General features: G+C 40.7%; 1 protein-coding gene across 1 annotated transcript; it reads left to right on the top strand.

Annotated features, from left to right (window-relative positions):
• The first annotated feature begins 3,655 nt into the window (after positions 1 to 3,655).
• On the top strand, positions 3,656 to 22,891 carry LOC148101060 (protein NLRC3-like). The gene is made up of 9 exons (XM_087845722.1): positions 3,656 to 3,738; positions 3,823 to 3,915; positions 6,210 to 6,288; positions 6,985 to 7,177; positions 12,385 to 14,179; positions 15,351 to 15,524; positions 15,738 to 15,911; positions 16,084 to 16,257; positions 22,699 to 22,891. Exons 1-9 carry the CDS (start codon positions 3,656 to 3,658, stop codon positions 22,889 to 22,891), a joined length of 2,958 nt encoding a protein of 985 aa, XP_087701848.1.
• The last annotated feature ends 1,193 nt before the right edge of the window (positions 22,892 to 24,084 follow it).

Below are 24,084 nucleotides of genomic sequence, written 5' to 3'. Positions count from 1 at the left end.
CCAAATCTCCTCTTTTACATGTCTCAGAGCAAACAGATGATATGTCGGACCTTATTCTCAATCTTCTTCCCAACTCTATGCACCACATCTACAGATTCTTCAAGCTATGATATCATATCAGGTGCAATCTTGCCAAGAATTCCAATAACCAGCGATCTGACATCTTCATCTTTTTTCTCTTCTAATCCTTTAATCTGGAGGCACCACCTCATTTTGTACCTTTCTTGCTCTCTCACTCTCTCCTTGAGATCGTAGTTATCTTTGGTCAGCTGCTCGTTTCGTCTCTCCAACTCTTTAACCTTTTGTTTACATTCTTTCACCTCCTCAACCTCAGTTGAACTGAACCGCTTTGGCTAGGCTGGCTAGCATCGTACTAGCTTGCTTGCATTGCACACTCAGGTCAGCTAGCTGCTCGTCCACTCTTTTTTCAAGGTTTAGAATCGCTTTCAATATAGTAGCATTGGAGACTTTGTCACTTTCACTTATCTCTGCTGACTTAGCTTTCTTTTCTGCAGGCTTCTTACTAGGTGTAGATGGAACCGAATCGTTGCCCCGTTCCCTTTTGCTCATCACTGCTACGTCCATTGCTACGTAGTCATGATCCGTTCCTTCTCTGCTGTCTTCCTTTTCATCACATGGCGATGTTGTTTCTTGTTTTTGAATTTAGCAGGTTTAACTATACTTGGGGCAGTCATTTTACTACTTTCAAGTGGAAACAATAACGAACACAAGGTAAATTCTGGGACAAGTTTAACGAGCTCCTAATTCGTGCGACTGCTCAACTCGCCATCTTGCGCCACCCCGCGGCTTACCAAAGTTGTACTAAAACATTATTAACAGATTTCTGCACGCCAAAATTGGTTCGAGGTCAGTAAGCACAACCAGAATTCATACATAAGGCGCACTCTCGATTTTTGAGAAAATTAAAGGATGTTAAGTGTGACTTATAGTGTGGAAAATACGTTATACAGAAGAAAAGAATATATCGCGATATATATCGTTACCGCACGTGCTTCAAATCATACCATGATATGGATTTTAGGCTATATCGCCCAGCCCTAACTCCCAATTTATTTACAACAGTTGAAACATACAGTGTAGCTCAGTCAAAACACCCCAAGGCCAAGTGAAAGTGCTGAGAGGGAAAAGATCATGATTAATGATTTATTTAAACTCATAACTGGGTGCAGCAGCTGAGCTTTGACCTGTGAGCTGCAGCTTAAGCTTCTTTTATGGTTCAGTGTTTAATGTGTAAACTGTTTATCACTGCAGAGACGCATACAGGCTATCTACTGTTCAAAAGTGTATTGTTATATACAATGTGGCAGCTGACCTTTGACCTGTGAGCTTCAGCCTCTTTGCTGGTGTGAAGTGTTTAATGCTCATCTATTGAAGCCTGCAGACACACCCACACATCATCTGATTTGTTCTCAGGGTTCTTTAGAGTGTTGGAGCAGAAACCTGCTGCAGGTTAATGATTGATCAAATTAATATCACACAAGGTGCATCAGCTGACCTTTGACCTGTGAGCTTCAGACTCTTTGCTGGTGTGAAGTGTTTAGTGTGACTTCAGTCTGCAGACACAGACGACTGCTGACGGAGAAGAAGCAGAGGATTTTCTCTGTTTCTACACAGACCTGGTCCACACTGCAGAGTGAAGAAGTTCATGGAAAGAAGCTAAGTAAGTGCAACGACCTCTTTGAATCCTGGATCAGGAAGTGAATATTTGGTGTTTATATAAGGTTTCTGTCTTTGACTCAGTCTGCTGTCACTTTTTTTAGAGAAAAAATGAGATTTTAGATTAACTGGTGTTCCTGCTGCTCCAGCTTTAAAGGACAGTATAGGTGACCGCGCTGATGCCTGTTTATAATTTCACCAAAGCTAATAAACTGTTGGCTAAATTTTCTTGTTTTCAGAGGTAAACAGAGGTGAGAGGAGCAGATAATAAGGATTAAATATATGCTGAGTAACTAAATTCTGCTAGTCTGTGACGTAACTCCCATCACGTCATTTCTTTGACCTTTAACATGAGTTAGCTTAGCTAGCAGAGCAGCTATCTCTGCTGCCTGTCATGTGATTGAGTCACGTGCAGGCAGTGGACTTGTTAGCGTAGCTAGCAGGCTGAAAGAGGCTAGCAAACTGTGTGAACACTTTGTAAGAGGTGAGCAGTAAAGAGAAGGATAAGGAGCTCCTCCAAATGCTGATAATGCACTTAACCTGAATTTACTGCTTGTTACATTATATGTGATGTTCAGTCGAAAACAATTACTTAAATTAACATTATTAGTAGTAGTAGTATTAGTATTATTATTTGTTTATTATTCATAACATGGCTCCCTACTGTAGTGGTTTGAACAATTGATCTGTGGTTATTGTGTCCCTGCAAATTCAACAATGCACCTCAATGCATAGCATCAAACAAATATTTTTATTATCAAGTCATTCGACCTACTGGTTGAATCACCGTAGCTCTGACAGTAATGCACACTCATTTTTATCGGTAGTCACCTTGTAAGTGCAAGCTTTAAACTCTCATTGATGAGTAAAACCTTCAATAGAAACACGAGCAGTGAGTGAATAACAGGTCTGACAGCAGCAGCAGGGACGGTGCTGTCATAGTTTAATGTGGAGTCTGTCTGCACTCAAACAGTGAAGAGCAAAGAAAAGAACTTTGATGGTTCTGGGTCCCTTTGACCCAGCACTTTGAGTTTCTTGTGTTTTGGTGATATTTTGTATTATGGTTTTTGTTCTGGTTCATTTACAGTCTTATTTATGCTGCTTTGAGTTTCTTATACTTCCTGTTTAGTTTCTTGATCATTAGATTCCCCCTATGTCTCTGTGTGTCTCTGTGTGTGTCTGTGTTTGTGTGTGTTTGTGTGAGGCCTTGTGCTCCATTCTATATTTCCTCAGCCTGTCATGTCTCTCTTGTCTCCTCTTTCCCTCGCTCACTCTCGTCTGCCTTTCCTGCACTCCTCTGACAAGCTCTCGTGTCAGTGTTGCGTTCCTTTGTTTGCTGTTTTATTGTGAAAGTCTTGCATTCTTTGTTCAGTGTGTTTCATTTTTCCTGTGAAGGTTCTCAGTCATCCAGGTCATCGTAGTCTAAGGAGCTTGGAAAGAAAAGCGTCTGGACTTCTGTAAGTTGCTTGAAGATGTTTCACCATTATATTCGGGTCCTACCCTGTCTGCATTATGCAGCCAGTTCAAGACTAACATTTTTCTAGTTTCCCAAACATTAAATCATTGTGTGTGCAGTTCTCTGCAAACTCAGCAGGAATAATTAGTGTGAAGCTTTAACTCTGCTGATCCTCTTTGAATCATGGATCAGCTGAAATGTTTAAAATGTTGTTCACACGTGTTGGACTGACTGAAGCTTCCAGTTACAGTGAATCAGTGTGTGTCAGTGAATGCATCGTGTGTGCTTCACGGCTCCATCTAGTGGACTGATAGTAGAGCAGCTGATGGCAGCTTCCTCTGCCTCACACTGCTGTCTGACTGCATTCAGCTGACACTGAGATGAAGCAGGAAAGAAGCAGCTGATATTTGGACAGCACACATGATGGAAAGGAGGATTTCAGCTGATGTGCACATGAATGATTTGTGTTTCCTCTGCAGGTGAAGGTAGAAAGTATGTGTGAGCTGATGTGAATTGAGCAGCATGGGTCAGAGTGCAAGCAAGAAGGAGGGAGTCCCTCCTTCTAAAACCACTCTGTGTGGGGAACATGAGACCAAAGCTCAGAGGTGAGATGACCATCTCTAACTGTCCATGACTCTTCTCCATGTCACAGCTCAGCACTCACATCACTGCTCCATCATTATTCACAGGAACCAGCCTGGACCTCCATCCAGCTCTGTGTCCTTCAGGAGTGACCGGTCTAAAGATTGGCCCATTGCTTTTAAAGTCCAGCCTGCAGAGAGGTGAGCTGTTAGTAACATGAACTCTTTGATTTAACTGCTCGATGTTGTTCTGCAGCGCAAACACGTCGTTCCCTCAGTCCCATTTAAACTGTCTTTTAAAACAAGCCTTTGGTTTCTAAACAACTGAAAACCCACTTCAGCAAACAGGAAGTGATCAGAGCGTCCGTCCACTTCCTGTCAGGCCCTGCAAACATTTCATATTGAAGAAAAGTAGTTGATATCTCACATTTTTACTCCACCACATTCAACCATTTTGACATTTTAGGCCACAGCATGAAACTCTTGTCACATGACTCCTGTTATGTTATAGAGTCATGTGACCACCAGGGAGTGATTTGTATGGATGTGTGTGAAACACATTCAAATCAATCTGATTCATCAATAGAAACATTTATGGTGTAAAATGCACCAACACTGAAAACGCTGAAGATAAAAACACAACAAATGAAATATGAACAAATCGAGGCTTTGAATACACGTGTGTGTGTTTGAGACAAAGAGATAAATGGATTGTGTGTGTGTCCTATTGTTGCATGAGGATTTTATTGTAGATTTTGTGCGTGTACATTTTTGACCACGAAGGTGTTGAAAGGGCGTAAAACAGTTGGAGGCACAAGAGTAAACACTAGTGCTGTCAGTAGATTAAAAAATGACTAATTAATGACACAATTTTCTGTCATTAATCGTGATTAATCACAATTACTTGATCAATAGCTGCAATTACATTTTTTCAACTTTATGTTTAAGCCTGTAACAGACGTTTACACCATATAATGAAGTAAATGCAGAATAAACACAAAGAATGTTAAATGCTTCAATTCAAAGAGACTTTGAATAGTTTTCTTCAGTCTTTAACTCAGCTTCTCTCCTGTAAATACAACTTTGTAACAAACATATATACTAAAAGGTAAGTGTGCACTAATATATAATAATATATAATAAACTGCTGTTAATGAAAATGTTTAATCAGACTCATCACAGGGTTACTGTGGATTAATTTGAATTAATCACGATTAAATATCATTTTTAATGTAAACTAATCAAATTTCATTTCATGAGCAAACAGACTCGAGAGAAAAGGGCAAATTTACACACTTAACATGTTTATTGAACGACTCTGTAAACATTGATTAACCTCCTGAATGAGCCGACCCCCCCAGGGACAGTCCTGCATGCTAATGATGGGCTCTGCTCTGTACGTGCATGATTCTGTCAGCCACAAACTCCTCAGCTGATCCTGAACCTGAACCCATCTGTAAAACAATCATTTTCTTCACAAGTCTGTCGTGGTGGCACTGATCATGCAGCAGTCTAACACACTCTGTCACTCTTCTTCAAGTCATGAGACACGAGGAACCAAAACTGTGTGTTGTTGTTATTAACAATATTAACAGGTCTGCAGTTTGTCCACTTGGCAGTTGTGTCATCAGTGCTTTGCATTATTGTGATATTTTAAGCTGGAAGTGCTTCGGTGAAAAGAAAATTCCTTTTGTCACAATGTGCAGAATCCTTCATGTTGGTCGGCTGGTCCGTCTTATTTTTTTTTTAATACTCAAATTTTCCATCGAGAGGTCAGTGTGTGTTTATCATCTTCCATATTGAGCTGATTGGTTCAGCTGCCATCACTAACAGATGTGCTGCACATCTGCACATGTGCAAAGGTAACTCTACTTGGACAAACTGCCCGAAGTGCGTTGATAGAAACATTTCAGGGATTTTGAGTCGTTCTGCACTCCAGATGTGTCGTGTTAAAGGTTTTTATCATGTTAATCATGATAACAGATGAACCCCCTAACCCTAACCCTACATGTTAATTTTGACAGCACTGGTAAATCCTTTTTAATGTTCTTCTGTCAGATCATTGATTAGACTCGACTCCAAATACGAGACTCAGAAAACTCAAATGAAAACTCAAATCAAACCAATGAGAAAAGGACTTCTTGTGTTAGAATGAAAACATATGGAAGTCGTCAGGTTTCAAACACTCGATGAATCTACTGCACAGTTACATTCAGGGACCTTTGACCTCCTGAGAGCATTAGTTGATGGTTCATCACAGTTTTACCTTCCAGTGAGTGAATTTATCAGTTTGATGAAGTCTCAAAGTTTCCTCTGAGCTTCTGCAACATCATCACTTCTATCACTGATAAAAGAAAGTTCATAGAAAACAGAAAATGTATCTTCAGAATCTGAGAGTCTAAAACTTGACAAACTTGATTCAGATGAAGTTATTTGAGCAGAAACTCCTGGATCTTTATCCTGTGTTGATCTAATCCTTCATGGTTCCTCCACAGAGTGGACCAGCAGAGCTCAGAGGTTCCCAGTGGTCAGTCTGCCCAGCAGCATCAAACACAGCTGGACTCCATATTTATGGTCTGTACATGTACAACAACTACTGTTACATCTGTTCTGTTCACAGTCATCTCCATGCTGCTCTTTGTAGACCAGTGGATTGTCTGTAGGGCTCAGAACAAAGTACAAATACTTCATTACATAACCTAATTACTGTTTTCAGGTATCTGTAGTTTACTTGTAGTTTTTTTCTAACTATTTTTTACTTTTACTCCGTACATTTTTAAACAAATATCTGAACTTTCTACTTCTTAAAAGTAGAAACATCCTCCAAAGAGCTACTTTCTTTTTTACTATTACTTTTAAGTTTAATGAGTACTTTTACTTTTACTGGAGTAGTTTTTAATAGTAGTAGTTGTCCTTCTACTTAAACAAAAGTACAGACTTTGTGTACTTTGTGATTTTTACAATGATTCAGTTCTGATTCACAAATTCAGTTTTGACTCAGTCAGAAATATTATAATCATGATTATTTATCTTGAATTTCACTGTTGAAAGAACCTCTAAACCTTGTAAATGAAAAACATTTAATTCCAAATGATTTGAGTCTTTCTCTGCAACTACAAACTCCGTGTAAACTACTTTGGTATAAAAACAAAGCTGAGACTTCATCAGAGGTGTAAACATCAGGTTAATGATCCACACTTTGTGTTTACATGTTTTCATGATTACATGATTTTAGTCTGATTGGTTCATTCATAAAGTATTCTGCTCCAGCTGATGGAGGACAACATCATCACTTTTTTGAACGAGCTGAAGAAGATCCAGAAGGTTCTGAGTCCAGATTACCCAGAATGCTTAGAGAGTCAGAGAGATGATGAGGAGGAGAGCAGAAAGGCACTTGTGACAATCACAGTGAACTTCCTGAGGAGACTGAAGCAGGAGGAGCTGGCTGACCATCTCTATTGCAGTAAGAGCATTTCTGTAAGCGTTTAAGCTGATTGATGACTACAACAGTCATTAAACAACCACTGTTGTCCTATTGGGAGACTTCAACGCTCATGTGGACAATGACAGTGAGCCCTGGAGGGGCGTGATTGGGAGGAACGGCCTCCTGGATCTGAATCCGAGTGGTGTGTTGTTTTTGGACTTCTGTGCAAATCACAGTTTGTCCTTAATGAACAACATGTTTGAACATAAGGGTCCATAAGTGCACGTGGCACCAGGACGCGGCACAGACCTGGCACAACTAAACGTGCGTGTGAACGCCTCACAGAGGCCCCGCTCTGCAAGACCTTCAACATACACCTCTGGCAGAGCTTCAGCTGCAGTCTGAGGGAGACTGGTGCTCTACTTGCACTGTGTATAGTGCAGGTGGAGAATATTGTCGGGAGGAGGAAGGAATACTTTGAGGACTTCCTTAATCCCACTGGCTTCCTCCTCCTGTAGAAGAAGCAGAGTCTGTGGATGAGGGGACGACTTACCTGTCTCTGGGGGCGAGGTCCCTAAGAGAGATAAATGACTCCTTGTTGGGTACACTGTATACCCAAATAAGTTCAGTGAACTCAACATTTATGAGGAAACTGATTACATAATAATTTTTAAGTTAACTTACTTAAAAACTATAAGTTCACTGTAACTTAAAAAATATGACCTGAATAAGATCAAAGAATTGAACTACCTCCAACTTAGTATTTAAGTAACTTACAAAGTTTAATTTCACTAAACTTGTATATTTTACTTTATTTGAACTTTATTTCATTACTTTACTAACTTAAATATTATAACTTATATAAACTCTAATTACCCATTACCTATTAAACCGCACGCTAAGTGTAACCCTTCAAATTCAAATTTTATTTGTCACATACACTCATACACAGTACGATATGCAGTTAAATGCTTACACAACTGCTCGTGACCTAAAGAAAAAAAGAAAAGGCTATGAATAAGATGGGAAATAAATATGAAAATTAAAAAGGGTAAATTTAACTAGGAAGGAATAAATAAAATAAAATAAAATATAAAAATTAAAGTTAAAAATAAAATAACTGTACAACAAAATACACAATACACAGTATAGAAATATATAAGAATGTATGAAGAATATAAATATATATATACACAATAACAGCAGCAAAAAGTTTTTTTGTACAAGTATTAACTGGAAATGAAGACTATAATGTCCAGTGTTGTGCAATCCACATTATTTAGTGTCTTGTGCAGTGCAAATATGCTTAAAGTGGTTTAAGTGATGAAGTGTAAACAATGTCCAGAATGTCCAGTGTGTGTGTAAGAACCATATGTGTGGGTCAGTACTGTGTGGTGGTGTGATTGAGAGACCGTATCGCCTGCGGGAAGAAGCTCCTCCTCAGTCTCTCTGTGTTGGTCTTCAGGGAGCGGAATCGCTTTCCTGACCTCAACAGAGAGAACGGTCTGTTGTTGGGATGGCTGAGGTCCTTCACGATCTTTCTGGCCTTGGTCCAGCACCGCCTGCTGTAGATTGAGTGCAGGTCAGGGAGCTCAGAGCGGACGGTGCGCTCAGCTGAACGCACAACCCTCTGTAGAGCTCGTCTGTCCTGCATGGTGCTGTTCCCGAACCAGGTTGAGATGTTTCCCGTCAGGATGCTCTCTATGGTGCAGGAGTAAAAGTTCCTGAGCACCTTGGAGGGCAGTCGGAAGTCTCTCAAGCGTCTGAGGTGGTAGAGACGCTGTCGGGCCTTTTTCACCACGGTGTTGATGTGACAGGACCATGACAGGTCCTGCGTGATGTGAACTCCGAGGTATTTGAAGCTGTCCACTCTCTCCACTGGGCACTCGTTGATGACGGGGGTCTGGTAGTTCCTCTCCTGCTTAGTGCTGAAGTCCACTATCAACTCCTTTGTCTTACTGACGTTTAGAAGGAGGTTGTTCCTCTGGCACCAGTTCTCCAGATTCCTAATCTCCTTTAGGTAGGGCGTCTCGTTGTTGTCAGAGATCAGGCCCACCACGACGGTGTCGTCAGCAAACTTGATGATGGTGGTGGAGCTGGTAGTGGCCACACAGTCATATGTGTACAAAGTGTACAGCAGGGGGCTCAGAACACACCCCTGGGGGGCTCCAGTGCTGAGAGTGGTGGAGGCTGAGACATGTCCGCCCATCCTTACTGCCTGTGGTCTGCCAGTTAGGAAGTTGGAGATCCACTGACACATAGATGAGCTGAGTCCCAGATGCTCCAGCTTGGTGGTGAGTGAGGGAAGGGAATGTCCTGATTCTTAATTTGAGGTGAAGACAAACGACTGCCAAGTCCCAGTAAGATGCGTCAAAAGAATGATTTTATTAACATATGTTGTACATATGGGAAGCCGAGCACGAACCTCACACAGCATCGATCTTCCCAGAACAATACATTGGGTGTCATATATATACGAAAATAGTGCGTCACAAGCAGATAATCAACAAGCATAAGTTCCAGTAAGTTTCCAGAGATCCTAGGACATATTCTAAAAAAGAGCATTTCCTTCCTTTGTTCCTTCACTATCGCCAGATGCTTCCTGTTATTTCACTTCACTTGTCTGTGGAATTAAACTGTCACGTATGCAGGTACAACTTGCAGTTTTGAGCAAACCATAGTACATATGTATGTGCACAGGCACCCTGTGTGTGTCCTGACCTCAGTGCATGACCAACAAACAAAGACATTTCAGAAGCATACTGCCTGATGCCGTTTGAGTCATGTGTTACCAGGCAGACTCCAGTGCAACATGAGGGCACACAGGCCTTTATTATATTCCTATATAATATGTGGTAAATTGTAAGCATGTATGCAGTCTTTCATTAGCCCAGTAGGTATTCCAATTGATCGATCAAACTCACGCTGACCGAAGCTTCCGACCATTATCAACTGAGCTTCAACTCTGTAATTAGCACAAAAATGCAAAATGTGTATAACATGATTACAGCTGCACCTGCAATGAAAGATTATTATGTGGTTCAGCTAACACCTGAAATACAGACTTTAATGTAACATCAACAGTTTCAATAAATGCTCTAATCAAATGATGATAACTCATAAGTGATAATAAATCATAAGTGATGCAACAGTAATAATAATGATTATGAATAGTAACAGTAAAATAATTTTCCATCTCCACAGGAATTATGGTATTAAATGCAGAGCTGTAGTTGATGAAGAGCATTTTAACATAATTCCCCCTTCTAGTGTCCAAGTGAGTAAGTGATGTGTGGAGGAGATGAGAGATGGCATCGTCTGTTGAACGATTTGGACGGTAAGCGAACTGTAGTGGGTCCAGTGTGTGGGTGAAGAAGACATGGTTTCAACTGTTTACCATCCTCAAGGCCCATCAGTAGTTTCTGGATGAATGTGTTAACCAGGTTTTGCGGATAGTCCAGATGCAAGACATAAAACAATCGGAACAACAAGACAAATGCATCAGCCCACTTGGGAATGTCGCCTACCACAAGCTCATCTTCCACTACAGCTGCTGCACTGACCACAACAATATTAAAATACAATAAAAAAAAAAAAACTTACCTCGGAGTTTGGCAATAACTGTGTTTAATGCTCAAATCCCACTTCAAGCTTTTCGAACGAAAAGAAAAACCACAACTCACCTTACCATGAGACAGCTAGCTTAGCCCACATTTACACCACGGCAGTTATTAGGTTAATATGTAAAACATATTTCGCCAAAACGTAACCATTACCATATCACAAAGCTTATGGTGAAAATAAGTAAACCACTGGCAATAATAATTCCCAACAACTGGTACGTGGCTTGCATTAAAATAGTGAGCAGTTAGCTCCAAAATGTGCGCCGACTCGTCAACAAAAAACTTCAGTTTTTCAACCGAAATGACTCAACACGGATGCAACATTCCTCTGGTAACAATCGACAGCAGCTCAAAGAATAAAAAAACAAACAGAAAACGTTGTCTTTCATTTTACTTACATATCTTCTTGCTTTGCTTTTCTTCACTTCGCTTCGCTTCAGACCTCGGCCATCTTGAAAACTTTTCAGAGTATGTAGTTCAGGTTCACGAACGTACGCCATGATGTCATCAAGTCTCTTAACTTAATAACTTTGACACAAAGGTTTTATTTACTCCTAACTTTCTATTCTAATAAAGATCCCTTAAGTAAAAGTTGAATCTGCTTATAGTTTTTACGGTGTTTTGACTTGGTTGCTACTTTTGATTTCTATGATTATAAAACTTTTGAGCCCATTGTACTTTAGGGTTTACAGTGTAGAGCACCTGGGGTGGATGAGGTTTCCTGAAGACTCTGGATGTTATCTTGGTTGACATGCCTATATACAATTTTGCTAGGGGATTTCCTCCGATACCCCATCTTTAAGAAGGGGGTCCCAAGGGTGTGTTCCAAATATAGTGGGGTCACACTACTTAGCCTACCTGGGAAAGTCTATGCCAGGAAGCAGGAAAGCAGAGTCCATCTGTCCGTCTGAACCTCGAATGCAGGAAGAAAAATGTGGCTTTCATCCAGGTTGTGGAACACTGGATCAGCTCTTTATCCTCTCGAATATACTTGAGAATGCATTGGTGTTTGTCCAATCAGTCTACATGTGTTTTGTGGACCTGGAGAAGGTATTCAGCAGTGTCACTCTGAGTGATCTTTTGGGAGGTATGGAGTGTCTGGCCTGTTGCTAAGGGTATTTGGTCCTTATACACCTGTTGCAGGAGCTTGGTTAGCATAGCCGGACTTGTTTCCAGTGGGTGATGGACTCTGCCCGTGTTACCCTTTGCCGCAGATTCTCTTCGTAATTTTTATGGACAGAATTTGCGACAAGTAGCGGAAGGGTTTCCCTTAGGTGGTCTCAGAATCTGATCTCTGCTTTTCGCAGATAATGTGGTTCTGCTGCCCTAATCAGGTGATGGCCTCCAGCTCGTACCAGAACGGTTCATGCCTGATTGTGAAGTGGTGGAAATGAACACCTTGATGTTCCCCCAGACAAGCTGGAGGAAGTGGTCATGAAGAGGGTTGTCTGAGCTTCTCTACGTAGGCTGCTGCCTCCTTGACCGGCCCTGGATAAGCGGAAAAATATAAATGGATGGATGGATGACTAGAACATTTGTTATTGTTTTAAGAGATGGACCAACATGTAGCCAAATATTCATGCTTTAAGAAATGAGATGTAATGTTTTGCATTCTTTTTCCAGAGCATTTTCCTACGGTATGTCAACGTAACCTTAAATCTGCACTGAAGAAGAAGTTTCAGTGTGTGTTTGAGGGCATCGCTAAAGCAGGAAACCCAACTCTTCTGAATCAGATCTACACAGAGCTCTACATCACAGAGGGAGAGACTGCAGAGGTCAATGATGAACATGAGGTCAGACAGATTGAAACAGCATCCAGGAAACCAGACAGACCAGAAACAACAATCAGACAAGAAGACATCTTTAAAGCCTCACCTGGAAGAGATGAACCAATCAGAACAGTGCTGACAAAGGGAGTGGCTGGCATTGGGAAAACAGTCCTAACACAGAAGTTCACCCTGGACTGGGCTGAAGACAAAGCCAACCAGGACATCCAGTTCATATTTCCATTCACTTTCAGAGAGCTGAATGTGCTGAAAGAGGAAAAGTTCAGCTTGGTGGGACTTGTTCATCACTTCTTTACTGAAACCAAAGAAGCAGGAATCTGCTGCTTTGAAGACGTCCAGGTTGTGTTCATCTTTGATGGTCTGGATGAGTGTCGACTTCCTCTGGACTTCCACAAAACTACAATCCTAACTGACCCTAGAAAGTCCACCTCAGTGGATGTGCTGCTGATAAACCTCATCAGGGGGAAACTGCTTCCCTCTGCTCACCTCTGGATAACCACACGACCTTCAGCAGCCAATCAGATCCCTCCTGACTGTGTTGGCATGGTGACAGAGGTCAGAGGGTTCACTGACTCACAGAAGGAGGAGTACTTCAGGAAGAGATTCAGAGATGAGGAGCAGGCCAGCAGGATCATTTCCCACATCAAGAAATCACGAAGCCTCCACATCATGTGCCACATCCCAGTCTTCTGCTGGATCACTGCTACAGTTCTAGAGGACGTGCTGGAAACCAGAGAGGAAGGACAGCTGCCCAAGACCCTGACTGAGATGTACATCCACTTCCTGGTGGTTCAGGCCAAAGTGAAGAAGGTCAAGTATGATGGAGGAGCTGAGACAGATCCACACTGGAGTACAGAGAGCAGGAAGATGATTGAGTCACTGGGAAAACTGGCTTTTGATCAGCTGCAGAAAGGAAACCTGATCTTCTATGAATCAGACCTGACAGAGTGTGGCATCGATATCAGAGAAGCCTCAGTGTACTCAGGAGTGTTCACACAGATCTTTAAAGAGGAGAGAGGACTGTACCAGGACATGGTGTTCTGCTTCATCCATCTGAGTGTTCAGGAGTTTCTGGCTGCTCTTCATGTCCATCTGACCTTCATCAACTCTGGACTCAATCTGCTGGAAGAACAAAAAACCTCCCAGAAGTCTGAAACAGGAGAATCTACACAGAAACACTTCTACCAGAGTGCTGTGGACAAGGCCTTACAGAGTCCAAATGGACACCTGGACTTGTTCCTCCGCTTCCTCCTGGGTCTTTCACTGCAGACCACTCAGACTCTCTTACGAGCCCTGATGTCACAGACAGGAAGTATTTCAGGAATCACTCTAGCAACAGTCCAGTACATCAAGACGAAGCTCAGTAAGAATCTGTCTGCAGAGAAAAGCATCAATCTGATCCACTGTCTGAATGAACTGAATGATCGTTCTCTAGTGGAGGAGATCCAACGATACAAGACTTCAGGAAGTCTCTCCACAGGTAAACTGTCTCCTGCTCAGTGCTCAGCTCTGACCTTCATCTTACTGTCATCAGAAGAAGATCTGGATGAGTTTGACTTCAAGAAATACTCTACTTCAGAGGAGGCTCTTCTGAGAATGCTGCCAGTGGTCAAAGCCTCCAACAAAGCTCTGTAAGTAAACATGAACTCATTGCTTCATTGTTAAAATCATGGGAAATAAATCTGAAATGCTGAGTTCAAAGAGCACTGTAACATTTTTTTAAATAGTGAATTAAATGATCATCAGTCACTCAGTAAATATATGGTAGTTTTAATGTTTCACTCCAGCATTTCTAAAACACACTTTGTTCTGTAACTCTTATCAAAGGACAATCCAGACCCAGCCTATGAGAACATGAGCTGTGTTGCTTCAGCCCCTCTGACAGGTTTATTATCCTCAGCTTGTTCACTTGTCTACAACTCCAGGAGTTTGGTTGTTTTATTCTAAAGCACAAACTTCACCTACATCTTTTTCTGATGTTCGTAATTTAAGTTCAAGTTTGTATCTCACTTTCAGTGCACACTCTCCCTTTTTAAATATAAATCTCTGCTGTGCTGTCATGTTTTCATCCCGTATGGAGGGAGAACTTCAGTCTTCATTACTGAAATTGCCTCTAAGGTCGTGTTTCTTGTCAGTAACCATATGTAACTGTAAGGCTTCCATAACCAGTGTTCCCACAGAATTACATTGCGTTCACTCTGGGTCCTCTACAGTTTCCTCCCACTGTCCACAGACATGCAGTTAGATTACCTGGTGATCTAAACTTCATGCAGGTGTGAGTGAGAGTGGTTGTCTGTACATCTGTGTGCTTAGTGGAAGAGACTGGATGGATCTCTGCTTTGTCTTTGATATATCCTGACAACAAACATTCTCCATGAAGTCTGCATTTCAGCTCATCTCTTTTATACGCACCTTTAACAGGAAGAGTTTTATACAGCTAGTGTTTAAAATCCAGTGTTCTTCACAATACACAGGTAATGAGCATAATGATTATTGAATTAGTAAAATTTTCTTAAATAATTGTTTTAGTTAATATTGTATGATAGTGTACACAGAATTATTAGCTCAGTAGGTAGAGTGGTCACCCCATGATCATAAGGTCAGGGGTTGAATCCACCGAATAGCTACCTTGTGGTACCCCTGAGCAAGGTACCATCAAGGTACCAATTGTGTGCACTGGATTGGTAGCACTCATAGGTTTAAAATAACATTTTTAAAAAAGGTTCAACATATAAACAAATTTAATTTGATCACATATATTGTTTGTTTTTTTTGTTTTGTTTTTTTCCCTTTCTCTCTCAGACTGAGCAGCTGTAACGTCTCAGTGGAAGGCTGTGAAAATTTGTTGTCAGTCGTCAGCTTCCAGACCTGTAGTGTGAGAGAACTGGACCTGAGTACCAACAGCCTGAAGGCTTCATCAGTGAAGCTTCTGTCTGCTGCAGTGGAGAGTCCACACGCCAAACTGAATGTTCTGAGGTCAGATCAATTTGTATTCTGTTTAGTTCTGTTTGTTTATGTGTTTGATGTTTGTTTTTGTTTATATCTTTATCCAGTTATCCTTGTTTCATAGCATTTTTATTAATTTCCAAGTTAAAGTGAAGTTTTACTAACCTGCTCAGCACAAGACAATAAGCTATTGCACCCTGATTACACTTTAACAACAATCTTTATTCATGTTTTTATCTTCAGACTTAACATCTGTGAACTCTCAGAGGAAAACTGTGAAGCTCTGTCCTCAGTTCTCAGCTCACAGTCCTCAAGTCATACAGAGCTGGACCTGAGTATCAGAAAGCTGCAGGATTCAGGTGTGAAGCTTCTGTCTGCTGGACTACAAAGTTTAAACTGTAAACTGAATACTCTGAGGTCAGATCAGAAAACAGTTTGTTTTTAAATTATTAAGTAAAGTTCATCCATATGATGTATTTTAGTATGTTTATGTTTCATTTAAAAATAGAAAGTCATGATTTAATGTTGTGAAATGTATTAACAAACTCTACATGAGTATTTGTTTTATAGATTGTCTTTTATTTTTCAGACTGAGTGGCTGTAACCTGTCAGAGAGAAGCTGTGAAGCTCTGTCCTCAGTCCTCAGCTCCCAGTCCTCCAGTCTGAGAGAGCTGGACCTGAGTAACTCTGACCTGCAGGATTCAGGAGTGAAGCTTCTGTCTGCTGGACTAAAGAGTTCACAGTGTGCAGTGGAAACTCTCAGGTCAGGATTCAAACGTATCCACAGATGATCATTTGAAATGTGATTTATATTATTGTATAAACAGGTAACTTTTATACAGCTGTCAAGTGAACTTTTATTCACATTTGAGTGGATAACTGGACTCTGAATTACTAAAAGTTGTTATAGTCATGTCTTTGTTTATTTAAAAAAATACTTCATGTCCTGCCTAATTTAAAGATTTAGGCTCCTTTGGGCCTATAATATACATATTTGTTTTCTTTAGGAATAAAATTAGGAGGATATTGGCGACTACTGATTGGTTCGCTGTTTGTTTTTTATTCACTGTACACTGTAATTTTGAAGGCTGATTTCTCAAAATGAGATGTTTATCTTTTCTTCTACAACACTTGGAGCCACCAAATCTTCTTGCTTGATTTATTCATTACAGTTTGATTTAAAGAATATTAGACTCGTAACATAATAAATATATTTATTTCACTTCTTCTTGAGAGAAAGAGAGGGATGACTGGGTGAGCTCCAGTGGTTCATCCCAGCAGAGAGAGCAGCACACTGGGCTGCAAATGAACACAGTAGTAATAGCCATAGTTTGATAAAACAGGCAGTCTTACTCTGTAGATAATACAGGGTTCTGGTGCCGATGTGGGGGAGGGGACTCGCCCGGTACTAACTACATATTACTAACTACCTCATCCAGATGTCTTCCTTACTAACCCTGATAAGAAGTAACTGCAGTAGCCTTATAGGTCAAATCAGTTTCACCTGTTAAAGGTAGCTCCACTATTAATGGTGTCACTTGTTATTTCTGGGATGAGTTTAGTAGCCTGAACAGCTGCTTAAAGGAAAGGTTATTTTTATTATTATTATTATTTGATTATTAAGTCCGGGGTAACCTGCAAGAGCTGTTTGCACAAAGAATAATACTCAGACTTTTAGGTTTTATCATTTTACACAAGGTTTAAAAGTGAATGTCCACAATTGAATTGCAGAAATTGTTATTGAGCTAATACTGATGTAGTTGTTATCTTTGGTAAGGAGAGGTTGGAGGAAGAATGAGCACAGTCAGGCCTAAAGATGCTCTTAATAATAATAATGGATTGCATTTATATAGCGCTTTTTGAGTCCCTCAAAGACCCTTTACAATCCCACTAGTCATTCACTCTCACATTCACACACTGGTGGAGGTAAGCGACAGTTGTAGCCCCAGCTGCCCTGGGACAGACTGACAGAAGCGAGGCTGCCATATCGCGCCATCGGCCCCTCTGGTCATCACCAGTAAGCGGTAGGTTAGGTCTTGCACAAGGACAAAACGACCAAGATGGAGAGAGCTGGCTCATCAGACAGACAAGCTCATCTTGTAACCTACTGGTTCGCTGGTCAGCACACCAGCTGACTAGTGAACTGGCTAACTAGCACACTGGCTAACTAGCACACCAGCTAACTAGCACACCAGCTAACTAGCACACCGGCTAACTAGCAGATCAGCTAACTAGCAGACCAGCTAACGGCAGCCACAAGCTGAAGGACGATTAAATAAAGTGGAGATATCAGGGATGACACTGGTGTGTCCTATTCACTCTTTAGCACTCCGGTCACTCCGCTGTGTCAGCCAGAACACCACTGAAGGCCAAATGATCCCAGCGTGTGGAATAAGGACCTTGTTTACTAGAAGGTTTTAAAATTTCTGTACTTTTAGGTGACAGAAGGAGACATGTGGCCTGGTCAAAACACAGAGAGCTGCACTCTAAAAGATCTTTAAATATAGTAAACATACCTTGTGTGCCACAGACTGCTCCCAAACACGAGGGGACAAGTAATACCTCTAAAACACTTAAGTTGGCTTAATTAAATGTTAGATCTTTAGCTGGGAAAACATTTTTAATTAATGATTTAATCACTGAGCACAGCCTTGATTTTATGTTTTTAACTGAAACTTGGTTGGACCAAAGTAACAGTGGAGCTGTTCTCATCGAGACGACCCCTCCTAACTACAGTTTTATCAGTGAGGCCAGGGTGAGCAGGAGAGGAGGAGGGGTTGCTGTCTTATTTAATGAATCATTTCAATGTAAGCAGCTATCTCCTGGAAGTTTTCAGTCTTTTGAATATGTGGCTTTACAGCTGAAGGCCCCATCCAAAGTTGTGTTTCTTAATGTTTACAGGCCTCCCAAATACTGCACAGACTTTTTTAATGATCTCAGTGAACTGCTGTCTGTGATCTGTGTTGATTTCGACTGTGTAATTATTGTTGGGGATTTTAACATCCAACCCTCAGGATAAAGGGACTAAAGACCTGAGTAACACTCTGGGCAACTTTGGGCTGACTCAGCATGTAACAGAGCCCACACATAATAGAGGACACACTCTTGACCTACTGATCTCCAAGGGCCTGAGCATTTCAAAGGTTACTGTGTCTGATGTGGGCCTGTCTGATCATTACTGTGTTTTCTTTGAAAGTAAAATCTCAGCCCACACAAATATATCAACAGCAGTGATCACAAAACGGTGTATAACTGAATACAGTAGTGAGATATTTAACCAGGTCTTCCCATTAACACCTGACCTGTCCAGAGGTTCAGTCAATAAGCTCGTCAATAGCTTCAATGCTAAAATGTTAAATGTAATGGATACAATTGCTCCCATTAAGGTGAAGGTTATCTCTGGAAGGAAAAAGTCTCCATGGAGAAACTCCACACTAGTGAAAAATGAAAAAAAGAGAGTGTAGGAAAGCTGAGCGCAGATGGAGAAAAACAAACCTCCAGGTTCATTATGACATCTATAAAGAGAAACTTCACAATTATAATTTACAACTGAGGAGTGCAAGGAGGTCCTACTTCTCTGACATCATCACCAAAAACAGTCATAATGCTCGGGTCTTATTTTCTACAGTTGACAGGCTAACAAACCCTCCTGTGTCAGTGGGTGCTGAACTTCATTCGACCATGGCCTGCAATGACTTTGCCAAATTCTTCACAGAAAAAATCCAAAAGATTAGACAAGCAATTGGTACATCAACAGCAGATCCAGAATATGTACTGTGTCCACCGAAAAACAGTTTAAACACCATGAAACAGTTTCACCCGATTAACAGCAAAGACCTGGAGGACATCTTAGGTCAACTGAACTCCTCCTCTTGCTGTTTAGATGTCCTGCCAACAAGTTTTTTCAAAAAGGTCTCAAAGACTTTAGAGTCAGACCTGTTACAGATCGTCAATTTTTCTTTATTATCAGGTGTGTTTCCAGAATCACTAAAAACGGCTGTAATTAAACCTGTACTACAAAAGGACAATCTCGACAAGACACAAATGAACAACTACAGGCCGATCTCAAATCTCCCATTTTTAAGTAAGATCATTGAAAAAGCAGTTTCTCAACAGCTCAATTACTTCTTAAAACAGAATAACTGCTATGATGCCTTCCAGTCAGGTTTTAGACAGAACCACAGCACTGAAACCGCTCTGACCAAAGTGTTTAATGACATATGTCTGAATACAGACAGTGGAAAAATGTCAGTCTTAGTTTTACTGGATCTCAGTGCAGCATTTGATACAGTTGACCACAACATATTACTCAAACGACTGGAGAACTGGACAGGTCTTTCAGGAACTGTACTAAACTGGTTCAAAACATGCTTAGAAAACAGGAAATACTTTGTATCAATAGGTAACTTCACATCTGAGCAGACAAGTATCACATGTGGAGTTCCCCAAGGTTCCATCTTGGGACCTCTTCTGTTTAACATTTACATGCTCCCACTGGCACAGATTATAAAGAACAACAAAATAAACTACCATAGCTATGCAGATGACACACAAATATATATCACAATGTCACCAGGAGACCGAGGCCCTGTACAGGCTCTTGGTAAATGCATTGAGGAAATTAATGACTGGTTGTGCCACAATTTTCTCCAGCTAAACAAAAACAAAACTGAGGTAATAGTCTTTGGCGCCAAAGAAAAACGATTACAGGTCACCAGAGAACTTCAGTCTATACACCTAAAAACCACAAACCAGGCGAGAAATTTGGGTGTAGTGATGGATGCAGACCTAAACTTAGAAAAACACATTAAGACAATAACAAAATCAGCTTACTATCACCTCAAGAATATATCAAGGATAAAAGATCTGATGTCCCAACAGGACCTGGAAAAACTAGTCCATGCATTCATCTTTAGTAGGCTTGATTACTGTAACAGCATCTTTACAGGTCTACCTAAAAAAATCCGTCAGACAACTACAGCTCATTCAGAACTCTGCTGCTCGAGTCCTCACTAAGACCAAAAAAGTGGACCACATCAGTCCAGCTCTGAGGTCTTTACACTGGCTGCCTGTCTGTCAGAGGATAGACTTTAAAGTTCTGATGCTGGTCTATAAAGCTCTGAATGGCTTAGGACCAAAATACATCAGTGACCTCCTGACCCAGTATGAACCTTCCAGATCCCTCAGGTCATCTGGATCCGGTCTTTTATCAGTTCCCAGAGTCAGAACCAGACACGGAGAAGCCGCATTCAGCTTTTATGCTCCTTATATCTGGAACAAACTCCCAGAAAGCCTCCGATCAGCTGAAACACTCAGTTTATTTAAATCCAGGTTGAAGACTCACCTGTTCTCAGCTGCATTTAAATAAAGAACCAAATCCGCACTCAAAACTTACATTTTAACTACTGATTTTATCTACTGTTCTGATTTTATCTGTTTTGATTTTATATACTGTTTTGTTTGTTTGTTTGTTTGTTTGTCTGTTTGTTTGTTAATTAGTTAGTTTGTTTGCTTGTTTTAATCAATTTTAAATCATGCTTTTTATTTGTTTTTGTTTCTAATGTCTCTGTAAAGCACTTTGAATCACCTTGTTGTTGAATTGTGCTATACAAATAAACTTGCCTTGCCTTGCCTTGCCTTAAGGTTTGGATTGAGGCACTTTATTCTTTCACTGATTGATTCTTGTGGCTGTGATCACGTGTGTGGTTTCTTACAAAAAGGAAGTACACAATACAAATACATGACAAAAAAGATGAATAGATAAGTTACATATCCAGTTATATGTACGTACATATATGTACATACGTCAGTATAGCTAATATAGCCATATATAAGGACAAAGATCACAGTACTATAATGCAGTAATGTTAAACACAAAGGTGTATATCTACATAAATCTGTCCTGTCAGTGATCAGAGTACTGTAGTATACTTCTACTACTTACACTATAGAAACTAAACGACATTAGTGTGACTTTAAGTTACCATCAGTACAGACGAACTGATCGTAGTTGGACAAAATAAAGGCTTTGCAATTATTGTGAAGGGCTTCTGGTTAAACTAAGATCAGCTGATTACCTCATAACAAATTGTTTGCTATAGAACGCAGCTCCCACTCTTCATTAATATCATGTACCGTAACTCCCAAGTAGCCATGGTTACCCAGCCACGCCCAGTAGTCTCCAGAGAGACCAACAGCAGGTTCATGTTGTAACACTGTGGCTTTCGTAGTCTCTCCTTTTTCTACAGCTCATGTATTCTTCTTGTGATGGTGCGTCTTGAGGGAGGCTCATACATGCCATCATTTGTTGATCCTAAGAACGTTCCTCAGACCGACTTCTTCAACAACAATAATCGGCCTGAAGTTTGTAGCTATCCGATTCACTGTGGCGTTTGTTAGCTTGTCTTTCTTTGGTTTATCTAGACTCCTCCCACAAGCTGATCCCACATAGTCTGCCCAAGCCTCCCACCTCTGTTTGTTTGGGTGGTTTGTTTGCTGCCATCAACAGCGTGTAATGCATTTAAGTGATACTTCAGACATGAAGTACTCCGGTGATAAAAAACTCAACTTTGCTTCCAGATTACTTTAGTTGTATCAACACTGCCCTCTGGAATAATTAGACTTTGGTGACAAACTGATGTGATCTCCATGTTTCCTTTTTTGGACTGTGGGCGAGTGTCAGAACTGAATGTACTGAGTAACATGTAGAGTTTAAATATGTGTCAGTTCCAGTTTTAGAGCTCTAAAGTGCAGCTATCATGTTAGGAATAGACAGTAACACTGAGCACACTGAGGTCAAATCTTTATCCAGTTCATCTGTAGGCTGAGCTCAGTCCATCCATTTAGTGAAATGATGTTTAAAGGTCTCCTTGTTCTGTGCGCGTGCACAGATCCTGAAGCAGAAAGCCTGGGTTAACAGAGAAATGATCATCACTGTGATGATGCTCATCATCTCTGACTGGGATTTGAGGTTTTATCAAAGCAGCAAACACAAAGAAAGCCTGGCTATGTTGGACTGGGTGTGGAAGCAGCTCCCAGTTTGAGTTCAGGAGACAGACACCCTCTCTACTTTGAAGATCAGCTTCAAACTTTCCTTTTTGATAAAGCTTATAGTTCGACCTGGATCAGGTGACCCTGAACCATCCCTTAGTTATACTGCCATAGAGATGGATAACAGACGGATTGTTGTTTTGTGTGTCTGCAGCCTGTCAGGCTGTCTGATTACAGAGGAAGGCTGTACTTCTCTGGCCTCAGCTCTGAGCTCCAACCCCTCCCATCTGAGAGAGCTGGACCTGAGCTACAATTATCCAGGGAGCAAAGGAATGAAGCTGCTGTTGGCTGGATGGAAGGATCCAAGCAGGAGACTGGACACTCTGAGGTATGGAGATAATGTCTGATAGAAGAGGAAGAGCTGGAAAAATTTCCTGTGTCCTTCACTCAACCCCCATTTATGTAGGGGGTTTCCAAGGAGTCTGTTTGCAGGAACTTTAATGATAACTGATAAGTCATGTTGAGAGTTTCATTAAAAGTAGACCTACAGTTGGGTCCATAAATATTTGGATAGAGACAACATTTTTTAACTTTAGATACACTTTATTAGGTGACAGGTGCACCTGAGATAGTGGGCACTCTGTACCTAATAAAGTTTCAGCCATGTGTATGTTTCCCATGCTGTATGTCCACAGTCACAGTGACAGTCAGTGACACTGACAGAAGCAAGGCTGTGAATCATTTCAGTCTGTGTGTGTGACAACGGAGCAGCTAACATTTGGAAATGGAAGCTTAAATAATGACAAACTCTACATTCACAGCTGAATTCACAATAAATTTGTTCTCAAGTGCACATTTAGCAGCTAATGCTAATACTGTTTTGCCTTTGCTTTCTACAACTTGAGCAGCTATTCCTAAGTAGGCCACTTTGCTCTGCTAAGGATTTGTGTGACCATGATGGAAACTCTGATAAGCTAATGCTGCTAAGCTAAAGCTTTTTATGGGCCCTGTTAGAATCAATATTTCATTCTCATTCTGTTGTTTGAGAACAATATTAACATTTCACATCATTATAACAAAAGAGAAAAGGGTATTAGTGTTAGCTACTAATGCTTATTAACCTCATATTAGCTTTAACTGCTAATGGGAGCCTACTTAGCATAAACCCTTCACATCGTTATATTGCAAGGGAAAAGTAATGGAAAACAGTATTAGCAGTAGCGCATAATGCTAATTCACGTCAACGTAGTATTAATTAATAAGGGCAGCCTACTACATTAACTGCTCACTAATATAATGCTAATTCACATCAAATTAGCATTAGCTGCTCAAGTTGTTATAAGGAAAGAGAAAACGGTATTAGCATTAGCTGCTAATAATTATTCACCCCTAATTAGAGTTAGCCCCTAATGGCAGCCTACTTAGCATTAACTCCTGACGTCGTTGTAATGCAGGGGAAAAGAGTTAATGCTAATTCACATCAAATTAGCATTAGTTAATAATGGTAGACTTTGTATCATTAGCTGCTGTTATTCTTACAAAGCAAACAGTATGAGCATTAGCTGTTAATCCTTTTTCATCTAAAATTAGAATTAGCCAC

Source organism: Neolamprologus brichardi, chromosome 9 (assembly GCF_056152115.1).
Source record: "Neolamprologus brichardi isolate AB-2024 chromosome 9, ASM5615211v1, whole genome shotgun sequence".
Classification (NCBI taxonomy): domain Eukaryota; kingdom Metazoa; phylum Chordata; class Actinopteri; order Cichliformes; family Cichlidae; genus Neolamprologus; species Neolamprologus brichardi.
The sequence above is the reverse complement of the archived record's forward strand: the minus strand, read 5'-3'. Positions and strand labels throughout refer to the sequence as shown.